Below are 12,156 nucleotides of genomic sequence, written 5' to 3'. Positions count from 1 at the left end.
GACTTCTTTCATTTCTGAAGCTGCTCTAGTAGAAAAAGACAGTTACAAGCAATCCCTCCAAACCACCTCTAGATGGCAGCATTGTTTCACTGCATCAACACCACATCACTACATCACTGGGTGTATGATTCTGTCCATCTGTCTTCTAGTGAGAATACAGATGAAACCTTGGCACAAGCTGTACAGCCAGAAACCTCTGGTGTCCTTCAGCCAAGTGACTCTGACTTGATGTAAAAGGAGGAAGTCAATTACCCAGTGATGGATAGATTACGGTCATGCATCATTCTGGGAGCCAATTTTCCTATGTGAACTGAATATGAAACTCAATTTGTTACTGCTCCTTCTCCGTTCCTCTGACAGATGGATGGAGCCAGCGCAGAGCAGCATATCTGAATCTATAAGTGGTGGAACCTGAGGTTAGAGGTCAATTTACTTCCAAGCATTTGGCTGTTCAAAATGTAGATCAGAGTGGTAATTTACACCATGATTCATTCAGTTATGGCGAAAGGTCCTGGTTGATGCGAACAGAAAGCTGCTGTATTCGAACCAAAGTGACCACACAGCTGGGACATCACATTTGTTGAGAGAGCGTTTTATTATTTGGATGAATTCCTTCCAAATTAGTCTAAATGGAAACAATTTGGTCTAATGTGTTGTCTTCACATGGAGCCAAAGCATGTAATCAGCATAGTCCAGCAAGATACATCGCCATTTCAGTAAATTCATTTACAGCTCAACAGTTCAGATCTCAAAATGTTCCCAGCAACCCACAAATAAACAGAATTATTTGAGCGTATTAATCCCAAAGTGAATGCAGTACAGCAATCTTCATCTATCCACAAGAGCAGATATTGACTCGGAGGTGCTTGATCTACTAACTCTGGATAGGAAGAGTGAAGATGCACTGTGATTACCAGCTGAGTGGTAGGATATTGATCAGGAGGTGGTCAGCAGAGATGATTGGGCTCTCAGTGTATTGACTGACTTGGTTACCGGGGGGAAACCGGCAACAAATTACTGGTCAGCTCTAATAATTCACAGAGAACAAAAGCATCAATGCTTTTAGCCAATGTAAAAGAATCCGTCTCTTCAGGTTAAGGATGTATGCAGGCGCAATTAATGTGTCACTTCTCTCCCTTTCAACCCATGTGACTGAAATAAGCAGTTTCATCAGGTGTCCTGCGTCTCCGCAGGGAGTGAAGATTGGACAGGAAGAGCAGGCCTGAGCTGTGGGCCCTGGCTCTTCCTGCGGGCCTCCTTACTCGATATGGGGGACGTACGAGTCATCCAGGCGAGTCCTGCACTGTCCCCGCTCTGCTTGGTGTTGCTCTGGTTCCTCAGGCTGCGGCGCACTGACTGTTGCCCTCTAGTAGCCACGGGTTTAAACACATCCTCAAAATTAAAGTCAGCCTGCCACGAGGCGAGATCTGCATTGGCTGCCCCTCTTTCCTCCTGGCTATCAGAGATTGGCTGGATGTTTTCCTGTTGGACAGCTGCTTGGTCCTCCTGTGCCTTCTCCTCCAGGTCATGGTTAATTTGGCGCTCCTCTGTGTGGTTCTGCTGAACGGAGCCATTTACCAAGTTTTTCTTTCCCCGCTTAGCTTTCCTTTGTGCCAGCTCTGTGTTGCTGGATTGTTCAGCTGAAGGTGGGCAGACTGAAGCCTTGGATACCTCAAGGCTTGTAGTGGTTTGGTCTTCACAGAGCTCGTCTGTCTGCCCTGTGGTCTGGTCCTGAGGCTCCTCGCTTACAGCAACACTGACCTTCCTTTTCTTCAGTCCTCGTCTTCCAACAATCAGCCCTGACAGGCTCCTGCCCTTCCTAATGGTACTTTTGTTATGTGATTTGGGAGATGGGACTGAGACTTCTGATGATCTTTCTAAAGTGTCTGTCACAGCAAGATCACCTACTGCTTGATTGTCATCAGCCATTTCAGGGATCACCTGGGTTTCCTGATTTGGGACTGTTGGGACAAAGAAAGACAAAATAACATCAGGAAAAAAGTCCAACTTTAAGAAATCTAAAGAAATATTTTTTAATGGAAATGGATATTCAGCAGTTGTGCATAAGAGGGGAAACATCAGGAATCACATCATTTTCCTATATTTTAATATATACGAGAGGAAGAATCAATGAGTGACAATATCTTGTGATAAAGCAAAGTTAGTTCATGTCAACATTTTACCTGTGCAGCTTTCAGCCTGTGGTGCTGCTGGAGAGCGGCTAATGAAGGACAAGCTTTCTGTGATGGGACTCAGTGTGGGGTTCTTGGAGGCATGTTCACGTGAGCCGTACAGGGAGCGATCCACGTCCTTGCTCCATTGACGCGTGGTGTTGGACATCAGCTGCAAAAAAACATGATGTGTTGGAATAATTCTGACTTGTTAGCTGGTCAGCACGCTGCATTTTTTCTTCACTACAAACATCTTTCAGCATGTTTCTCCAGCTGAAAAGTCTCTTAAGGAGCCCAAGTGACCTGTGAGATTAACTTGTTACGGCCATTACATACTCCACAAGAAGAGAGAAATTTGTTCTTGCTCTCGGCACTCCAAGAAGAAAATGACGTCACTTTGTTTTCTAAATGCTTGTTCGACAGCTCTCACAGCTTGATCTTAACACATCACCTGGGCAGAATGGTTTTTCGTGGTCGGGTACAAAAACTATTGTGTGATTGGTCGGAAGTATAGAGTGGGCATGGCCAATGTTAAGAAGCAGAAAAGCTTCTGCAGGTGCGCAGAATCCACACAGGTCATTATTATCATCCCTCATTCAGGTAAACAGATATTTGGGCAAACAAGCAAAACTGTAAAATCCTGAATAGTAGCAACAAATCTTCCTTGTCGTCCTCTTCAAACATGTTCACTGTTCCTGCCATTGTTCAGCAGCGCAACGTGTTCAAAACAAAAAATGAAGTATGAAAAGTCCAGGCCGAAACAAACATTAGTCTTGTTCATGCCACCTCTGGGACACAAACAAATTTCTCTGTTCTCGTGGAGTATGTAACAAGCTATATTCTGCAGTATTATTTTACTCCTATTTATTATGCATCAGAGATTGATCTTTTGACATCTTTATCTTGTCTGCCTGAAGAACTGACAGTATTTGACTAGTTTAACTCATTGCATTTGCACCCATGTGACAATAACACAAATACATCTAACTTCTGAACTTCTGTAAACTGACTGGCTGGGTGCTTCATGTGTACAATTTGCGCACCTGTTGACTAATCCAAACAAATAATGTTTTTTTCCCCAACTCAAGGAAAAATGACTTGCAGTCAGATGGTGTGATTATTATCTCCATAATTATTTATTAGAAATAGACAAGTCCGCAGAGCCCTGAGAAAAGAGATGTAAAGAGAAATCAAACAGGAAGACCCTGCAGCTCACCTTCATCTTCCCAGAGGCAGACTTGGCAGCAGACCGTGTCGACCTCTTCACAGGTTCGCTCTCCTCTGACTGCTGGGGGAACAGAAATTTTGCCTGAGGGTACATTACATAGACTGGGACTCCACCACTCACACACACAGGAACATAAAGTGGAAATCATTTACTGTGATCAAGTACAGGTCCGGTGGAATTTAGCAGTAGATTAGATTGGAACATGTTATTAACCCTAAAATATTAAAAAGGCCTTCTTGTCTAGTAAATGGAGATTTTTTAAGAGGAGGTTGTGGTAATAACAGACCTTTCTCTTTCGGCTGGTGGAGCGAGCTGGGGCATTAAGTGTAGGTTCTTCTTCTGTTGCTGGCTGTAGAGAGAAAAGTTTTGGTATATAAAATGGAATTTTCACTCTATGGGATATTTATTGGATATTAATATTTGATTTTAGCAAGTTGGTAAATATCTTATGAGCTTACAGTAAATTGTAAATTGTGGCAGACTTTTTTTCTTCTGTGGCTGGACGGAGCTGGAACCGGATCTTCAATATGTGCTTCAGGCTGTGTTTCCTCTGGGCATGTTGGAGACTGATCAGGGACATCCGTCTGTGATGGTGTGCTGGCTTCTGTGTCAAAATCTGGAGAAAAAAAAAAAAAATCGACAGTATTACTGCTAAAATAACTGTTTGAGGCATGAGCTGTAGGTATTATTGGTTCTATTGATGAACCTAGTATTTGTCAACAAACATGCACACAAAATATTTTTTTATAATAATAGAATAACAGAATCCAAAAAATACATACGACAATAACAGAATGACTATTTTCTGTCTATATTCAAATTGAGAATCTGACCTGAGCGAGCAACACAAAACAAACAAACCTTATTCTCTGTAAGGCTTGACTACCTTGACACTCTTGCATTTGTCAGGAGACAGCAGAAGGTACAGAAGTTAGAAGAGAAAGACAGGAAGTGACACTAAAAAAGGAGAAAGTATGACAGCACCTGTCACAGTCTGAGAAAGAGACTCCTCGTGGAAAGTGATGTTCAAATTCAATGGCTGGGCATCCCACGTACATTCTGAAATTCCAACAAATGGAAAGAGCTGAAATTTACAAGAAACAGTAAGAACTTTCGAGGATATATTAATGATTACAATTAGCAGACCTGTGTCACTTGTCACTGCAGAGTCAAGGTCCTCTATTGAAGGGAAAACAATCTATGACCAGACATAAGGAAAAACAAGTTGTTTGTTGCTGAAAATAACATCACAGACCAACCACCATGTTACGCCCTGGTTCTTGCAGGTAATAGACGATGACTAATAAAGCAATGCAATAAATATTATCAGGATATTTCAGCATAAACTTTCAATATTAAGACTTCTACTTATGACATGCACACAGTAAACCCTATCAACAATAATAACAATGTTGTCAATCAAAACAATCAATCTACCTTTTCATCCTTCTCCTCATCCTCCTCTACTTGAGATGGCATTCTGCGATGATGAGGAATTGAAAGTACTGGGGACCCAAGTGCAGTGGGGCTGATCAGGTCTGGTTGAGGTTGTGACTTTTTTTGTTCACTCCTCTGCGGTGTCTTAAGCACTGAGCGCAGCTGTTCTCTCCCGCCAGGGGTGAGTGATAGGGCTGGTGTGCCTCCCTTCTGTAGCGGTGTACTCGGGGGCAGATTCTTATCAAAGAACTCAGGAGAGAGAGGTCCTCCAAAGCGTACCCGCTTCTTCTTCACTGTGGATGCCCCAGCGGATCCATCTTCTCCTGCAAGATGGTTAACCCATAATCCATAATTGAGTCATTTACTTTCTGTTACTTTTACTACACGTCTGAGACGGACAAAAAAGACAGGTAGAAAATGACTGGATATTAATGTCAAACATGCAATAAATAAACAGCACCAGCTGTCGTAGTTCCTACAAAATGTAACTAATTACTAATATTTTTTCCCCCACCAATACATTTGGTACCAGCAGCACTGACTATGTTGTCTGTTCGTCTAACGTTGGCCTGCTATTTGTAACCCAGTAGCACCATAGCTACAGAATCTTTATCAAAGAAGCACAAATGCACTACATATGATTTCTCCTGAAAAAACAACACTGGAGGAAGTGCAACATGGCTTGAGTCTTAAAGGCAGGGCAGTTTCAAAAGCCTGTGACTGTACCGAGGCCACAGAAAGCAGCTTGGGTTTACCTGTGGGTTTCACCTCCAGCAGAGAAGGGAAAGAGGCGCTTTGGAAGGGAGAGGAATGCTGGGGTGGGATAGCAGCTTCAGGATCATCAGGCAGTGGTTGACTAGGTTTTTGGAGTTCAAATCCACCATCCTGCTAAGAAAGAATATGTCAAATCTTCCAATTCTGTCATTAGATTTTTTTTTTTGTTGCAAAACAAATATAATCTAGATCAGTGGGGATTCCTCAAAGACAACAAGGGAAGCTGAGCTTCCTCTAACATTTCACACAATAAATGGTCAAATACGCACTGTTAAAAGCATCCTAGAATGTGTTTAACTCTTTATCAATCTGTTTATTTATTAATAATAACAATACATTTTTATTGTATTCTCTGATGATTTTGAGTGCCCAGCACACACCTTTTTGATTGGCAGGGATTTGTAAACAAACACCGGCATGTGAGCAAAGTAGAATTCAGTCCCTAGCGAATTTCCTAGAATAAAGTCGTGAGTCAATGTGCTGTCCATCCGGTCTGTTCGTGTTTCACATTATTGCACATATTACAGTCTAAATAAAACATACCAATCACTATAAAGTTATTGGGTTTTGTTGTGTAAGTTACATTCAAAATAATTTACCGTATTTTCCGGACTATAAGTCACACTTTTTTTTTAACCTTTGGTATGCGACTTATACTCAGGTGCGAATTATATATGAAAAAATATACAGTTAGTTAGCCTTGTGTCCTGACGTCCCATTACAAATATAATGGTAGCTGTCCCCCTCCCGACGGTTCCCTTCCACCTCCAGCTTGTCCAACCTTTGCATTCCGAGCATAGGTGACGCGTGTGGTCGATATGTCGATAATTCCAGACAGCTATATGAGCGCACAGTAGTCTGCCTTTGACTCATTTACAGGATATTTATAGGAATTTCTGTGCAGTGAAGCTAACCATTTCTCTGCGTGAGAACTTGTTGAAATGCGTGTCTCACTCTCAATGCCCTGCAGCCGCACCATTTAAGTTAAGAGGAATTCAAGAGGCAACGTTCTGCTAAAAGGTAGTGATTTACGCTGGCCAGCTGGTGCGACTAATAGTCCGGTGCGACTTATATATGTTTTTTTCGTCTTCATTACGCATTTTTGGCTGGTGCGACTTATACTCCGGTGCGACCGGAGTGCCTAGTTAGCATGCTATTCTGTTGTATACAGACACAGTTTAGGTGTGTGTTACTCCTGAAAAACATTTTCATGTGTGTTGCTGTAGTTCTATTGCATGGCTGTGGTTGACAACAGTCTGCCTTTATTAGTAACTGTCAGGCTGCAATGGAGATGAGAAAATGGAAGTAGAGATTATAGTAATTCAACGAGAGGGCTGGCATGGTAACATTTCTAAACGCAGAGCATCATATCTAGTCGTCTACAGCTCTATATATGTTAAGCACCTGGCGAACGAGGATGCCACCATCGTGTGGCTCCAGTATTAGCTGCTGTGTAGCTGCTCTGCACCATGTTGCAGATTCAGTGAGCCACAGACCATGTTTTATTAACAGAAATGTGTGAATGAACCATGACTTGGGCAGTTTATACTCTTTCTGAATCTAGTTACTGCATTGTTACCTCATGGGTCTTTGTAGGTGAACAGACATTGGGCACAGCCTCAACATGAAGTTGTGGGAAGACAGCTTGGGCCTCTTCTACAGTCTCACTGGACGACAATGGCCCATCTTTTACAGCCTGTATCTCCTGTTGTTCTTCCACCTGTTGAATGATAAGGACATTCCTACTTCTTACTACTACAAGTTTGTAATGGTTAGAACTTGATAATGCATGCGATAGGATTGGTGTAATGTGAAAGGAGTTTTAAAACCAAAACCAAAAAAGTTGCAATAATAAATAAATAAACCTAAATACTCAGGACTGCACAAACAGCATGAACTAGGTTTGGCATGAGAGTGTACTTTCTCTTTGGATTTTTGCTGTCAAAACATCCTGTTTGCACTTAGATTTACCATTCATAGATAACATAAAAATAATCGCTAGATTCAATGGAAGCCAAGGAAAGAGAAGTAAAAACCTTTTAGTTAAATTATTTACAGCAGTCAAGTAAGTGAGCGAGTCAGAGTGAGTGTACCTCTTGCTCCTTCAAACTGGAGTGGAGGATAGGAGTGCTGGCCTCTCTAATCTCCACACTGCAGCCCTTGACGGGTCCCAGACGCCTCCTCTTTCTGGGTGTGGGCGTCACTAGTGGGTTGTTCTCCTTCCCTCCACCAAGACTGCTCCGATCTTGACAGGTTAAAAAGCAATCAAAAAGATACACTATGTGCACATACAAATGTGACCTGGGGACATCGTCAGTTACATTAGGATAATATCACATATCAAATGATCAAAGGAATGCACTTCAGCAACACACTGACACATTTAGGAACCTGACCATGATTAGAAAAAAATGACTGCAGTAAGACGTTAGAGTCAGGCTTATACTGTGCAATGCATTAATCCTGTGCTTTTGAACAGTGCCTCTAGACATCATAAAGAAATCTTCCTGGCATAGATCCTCATTAAGAAATGAAACTATTAATCCTGTGGCAATGAGGGAACCTCACCAGACAGATAATCTCTTGTCTTGATGCATCCTCCAGTGTTGCTGTCCTGCGCTGGCAGTGGATCAGAGGCGTCACTCTCCTCCACATCCATCAGGCTCTGGAAAGAGGCCATCTTCTGCCTCAGTGTGGAGGCAACCTGAGGAAGGAACGGGCTACTTCCAACAAGCTGAGAGTTCAGACAGAAAAAAAAATAAACATATCTGCTCAGTGGTGCATTTTGACATTCACAGACTTCTGAAATAACAAACGTGGCATTACTGAGATGCAGCACATCTTTTATACACAGATTCCACACACAACTGGGGAGACATGCAGTTTCTTTCAAGAAGTCGCAGTAAGAGAATATTTTGCTTTTACCACAACAGTAGTACTAAAACACTTTAAAGTGAAGTGTGGTGCAAAAGCCCTTTAGAATCTGACTCACCTCATGGAGACTTGGGAATGTGTTTTCACAATGAAAAAAAGTCCACAGAAACTTCTTCAATGACCTCTTTAACATTATACACGTATCCTCTGTCTAAATCTAATTCCACTGTTTTCTAAACATGCATAATATTGTGAATACATCATGTGCAGCTCTCATTTAAACAATATGAGCAATAAGGGCTTTTAAAGAGTGTCATTGGCTTTAACTGTGTAGTGCCCACCCCCTGTCACTCATTGGTCAGAAAAGTTATGGGTGAGAGAGGACAGAAAAGGATAAGTAAAGAATAACAACACTAAAAGCTGTTTCATTATTTGAGTTAGTTGCCTTGTACTTCAAGTAGTTCTATATATCTAATTATAGTATTTGTGGTATTATTGTATATAGGTGGTTATATTATACTATTTATCTTAACCCTTATTTTACCAGAAGAACAGGTTGACATATTGGCTGAGGTAAGTCTTGAGATTATATTAAAATAAAACCTTTTAGCTTCTGCTGTTTTTTTAATCCAAATCCTTGAATGGCACAGAATCTAAAGATTGGAACTAAAATAGGCACAAATTAAAAACTCAACTTTAATTTCAACTTGTGACTAATTCATGAAACATCACATTTAAAAGACAGGTCTCCCTCTAATATAAAGTCCAGGGATTTGTATGAGCAACTAATTTTACTGGTCAACCCTGTAATGTATGGAGTTAAGGTGGGGGAAGGTCCAGACAGGGTTCCAATAAAAATATTTATTTGTCTTATCAGTCAGAATTAACTTAGAGAGTTAAGACTGAACTGAATAAACATTTAACATGCTTCTTGTAGCTTTAAAATGGTCATTAGATAAGCATACAGGTGTATATTTAACCTATAGCAGCTTCAGAACGTGTGTGTTTTAATCCCACTTCCTGCACACACATAAACCCCAATGACCAACTCCACCGACTGTCACAACACTGCAATACCCCCCAATGTGCCACCACAAATTGCTACCTGGTCCATGGAAAATAATGTACCATCTTGGTTCAATTGTTTTATGGTCTTTTTTTGTATTACTGAAAACAAAAAAAAGAAATAATCACTCAACTTTTCTCCAGATAAACATAGCTTGAGTATTTCTTTCCAGTCATTTCTAATGGATTTACAGTTATGGGCTGTACAATGATTTACTAAAGTCAGCAGCTGCTGCTAACAAACACTCACATAAAACACACATCCAGGCTCACAAATTGTCACTTGTTTTTAATTTGATGCATTCACTCTCTCAGAGGTTAGTAGTTTACAATACATTGAATTATATTTATGAAGAACATTCATTTCATTCATATGTGGCCTTTGCCACGCTGTCTAATCACTGTGTCTTATGACCCTTCCCTTACCCTGGCGACATCTGGGATGGGCTTGCTGGTCACCCCAATAGTTAGAATTCTGAGCCTACTCACACATGTAAATGTGAACATGTGTGAGTAGGCTCAGAATTCTGTTAATAGCAGTATACAAAATGTAACTGATCCGCACGTGGTAAAATGTGTTTTAATGCAGAGTTTCTGCTACAGTTATTCATGTTTGGTGGCTGCCAAGCATTCACAGTAATCCCTTGTATGTGTTTAACACTGCTTTATTTGATACCATTTGCCAGGAGTCTGTCATTCAGATACCACGGTCACAGCGGGAGTGCCATCATTTTCTGTTCTGCTCTGTTCATTTTTCTGTTATGCTAATGTTCATGCATAAAACTACCGTCGATATTAACACTTCCTGAGTGTGCATCATATGCTGATTATCCAGCAGCTTAGTGCTACACAAAATACCAGCAAGCCTTCACATGCAATTGTGTATTACACACGTTGGAAAAGATGGCTGTCTGCCCTGAGGTCATGATATGCTCATTTTAATAAAGCTGACATGAAGTTCCACTTGTGTTTTTTAAGGGTCTCTGTGAACACCAAATAAATTACTGTGAGAGAGAGAGTGCAATAATCATATCTTAGCTGATGTGTAATCACCTGGTGAATATACAAATGTCAGTCTAATGTATGCAATGCGTAGCTGTGGCAGTGACAGCCCGATGGATGTCTGGTGAACAGAATGTTGTACCGTCCTGCACTGCATTAATTTCTGTACTCATCACAGAAAACCAACAAAATGTATTCTGAACATTTCCTGTAATAAGGTGCCTGGTCTATAAACCCAGAAGCATCTTACCTCTGGAGTTTGTGGGGTTGGTGGAGTTTTCATCTTCTGTTGTGCTATGAAGCGAATGAGGGAATTTGTCACTGGGGAGCCCCGGACACCAACGCAGGACCTCCGCCTTGCTTTTATTTGTGCCAGACGAGATTTATCTGGAGCAAGTGGGAGAAGAAGTGCAGCCTAAGTAACATTATATTGATACAATCCACACAAAATACAAGCGTCCTCTTGACAATTACTGCTCCTGCCTGAATGCATTAGTAGGGCTGTCTTGTACTTCTGTGGTATATATATTGTAAACAACTTGTCTCATTGTTTGTACTAGTGATTGCCAAGGAAGTAAAAACCCACCTTTGTGATTTGATGATGCTGGGGTGAAACTCTTCAAAGAAATGCCAAAATCAGAAGGGGCCATCTCACAGAAATTCAGAGGTGCTGAGGTTTCATTTAAAACGGGAGGGGTGTCCTCTTCTGAGGGTGAGATTTTCTCCTCCTGGTCTCCCATGGTAGTGTCCATCTCTTTTTTAGCCATTTGCCTTGACAATACAAATACATCGTATAACTGAAGTGGCGGTGGACGACATGGACAGTCACATGTATCTCCTTGCATATCGTTCCGATAAGACGACAACATGACTTCCCCATTTTGTATGACTCTATCACACCAAAGCGCATATAGAGGAAAACAAAATGCTACATAGACAAAAATCAGATAATACTCATAGTAAATGTAACGAAAAATCAAGCTAACACATACTCGTACTCGTGAATGAGCTTAACGCAACGTGATATTCAATGAAAAGCATGTTAAATGGCTCGGTAACAATCTAACAGGTACAGTAATGTCTTTGCCCTTGACATTATTTTGTTACTCTCGACTTGATTCGACTGCTCAAATAAACACAACTGTTTATTTGATCAGTCTAAGCTAGTCTGTTATGACCCTCTCTTTACGGAGGACGTTGGCTAACTCCAAAACTTACCTTATAATAAGTAAAACACGTGGCACGTCTCTCTTTAAAACAAATAAAAGCGCATGTATAGACTATTGTCATAAAAAAGTCACAAAAAATCCCAAACACGTTAATAAAAATACATTAAAAAAAATTTAGCAGACAGCGATTCAAATCACCCTCCACCTCAGCGTCAACGGCTGCGTGTATGTATCGCTCCGCGATGAACTACGCAACGTTTGTAAACATCGCTTATACAACTTAAAACATGCTGTTTATTATGTAATTGTGTAAACACATGCACGTTATAAACACAACAATATTACTGTAATATCGACAATGACAAAAAAGAGACCTTTAGTTAAACTATCATACTTGTACAGAGCGAAAGCGACCGGAACTCATTTAATATGAATC

At 40.9% G+C, this 12,156-nt stretch overlaps 1 protein-coding gene across 4 annotated transcripts; it reads right to left on the bottom strand.

Moving 5' to 3' along the window:
- Positions 1-576: 576 nt before the first annotated feature.
- cdca2 (cell division cycle associated 2) lies at positions 577-11,936 on the bottom strand. Of its 4 annotated transcripts, none has more exons than XM_028415371.1 (15): positions 11,770-11,936; positions 11,138-11,322; positions 10,802-10,938; positions 8,179-8,344; positions 7,704-7,855; positions 7,190-7,330; positions 5,592-5,724; positions 4,837-5,159; positions 4,546-4,597; positions 4,384-4,458; positions 3,858-4,015; positions 3,686-3,748; positions 3,388-3,459; positions 2,184-2,343; positions 577-1,961 (listed from the first exon to the last, which is right to left on the bottom strand). In XM_028415371.1, exons 2-15 carry the CDS (start codon positions 11,316-11,318, stop codon positions 1,171-1,173), a joined length of 2,604 nt encoding a protein of 867 aa, XP_028271172.1. In that variant the 5' UTR covers positions 11,319-11,322; positions 11,770-11,936; the 3' UTR covers positions 577-1,170. The 4 variants fall into 4 exon arrangements, with proteins under 4 accessions (XP_028271172.1, XP_028271174.1, XP_028271173.1 ...); XM_028415373.1 differs by having other exon boundaries at positions 3,388-3,456; XM_028415372.1 differs by having other exon boundaries at positions 5,592-5,721.
- Between the last annotated feature and the right edge of the window lie 220 nt (positions 11,937-12,156).

Source organism: Parambassis ranga, chromosome 9 (assembly GCF_900634625.1).
Source record: "Parambassis ranga chromosome 9, fParRan2.1, whole genome shotgun sequence".
Lineage (NCBI taxonomy): Eukaryota > Metazoa > Chordata > Actinopteri > Ambassidae > Parambassis > Parambassis ranga.
The sequence above is the reverse complement of the archived record's forward strand: the minus strand, read 5'-3'. Positions and strand labels throughout refer to the sequence as shown.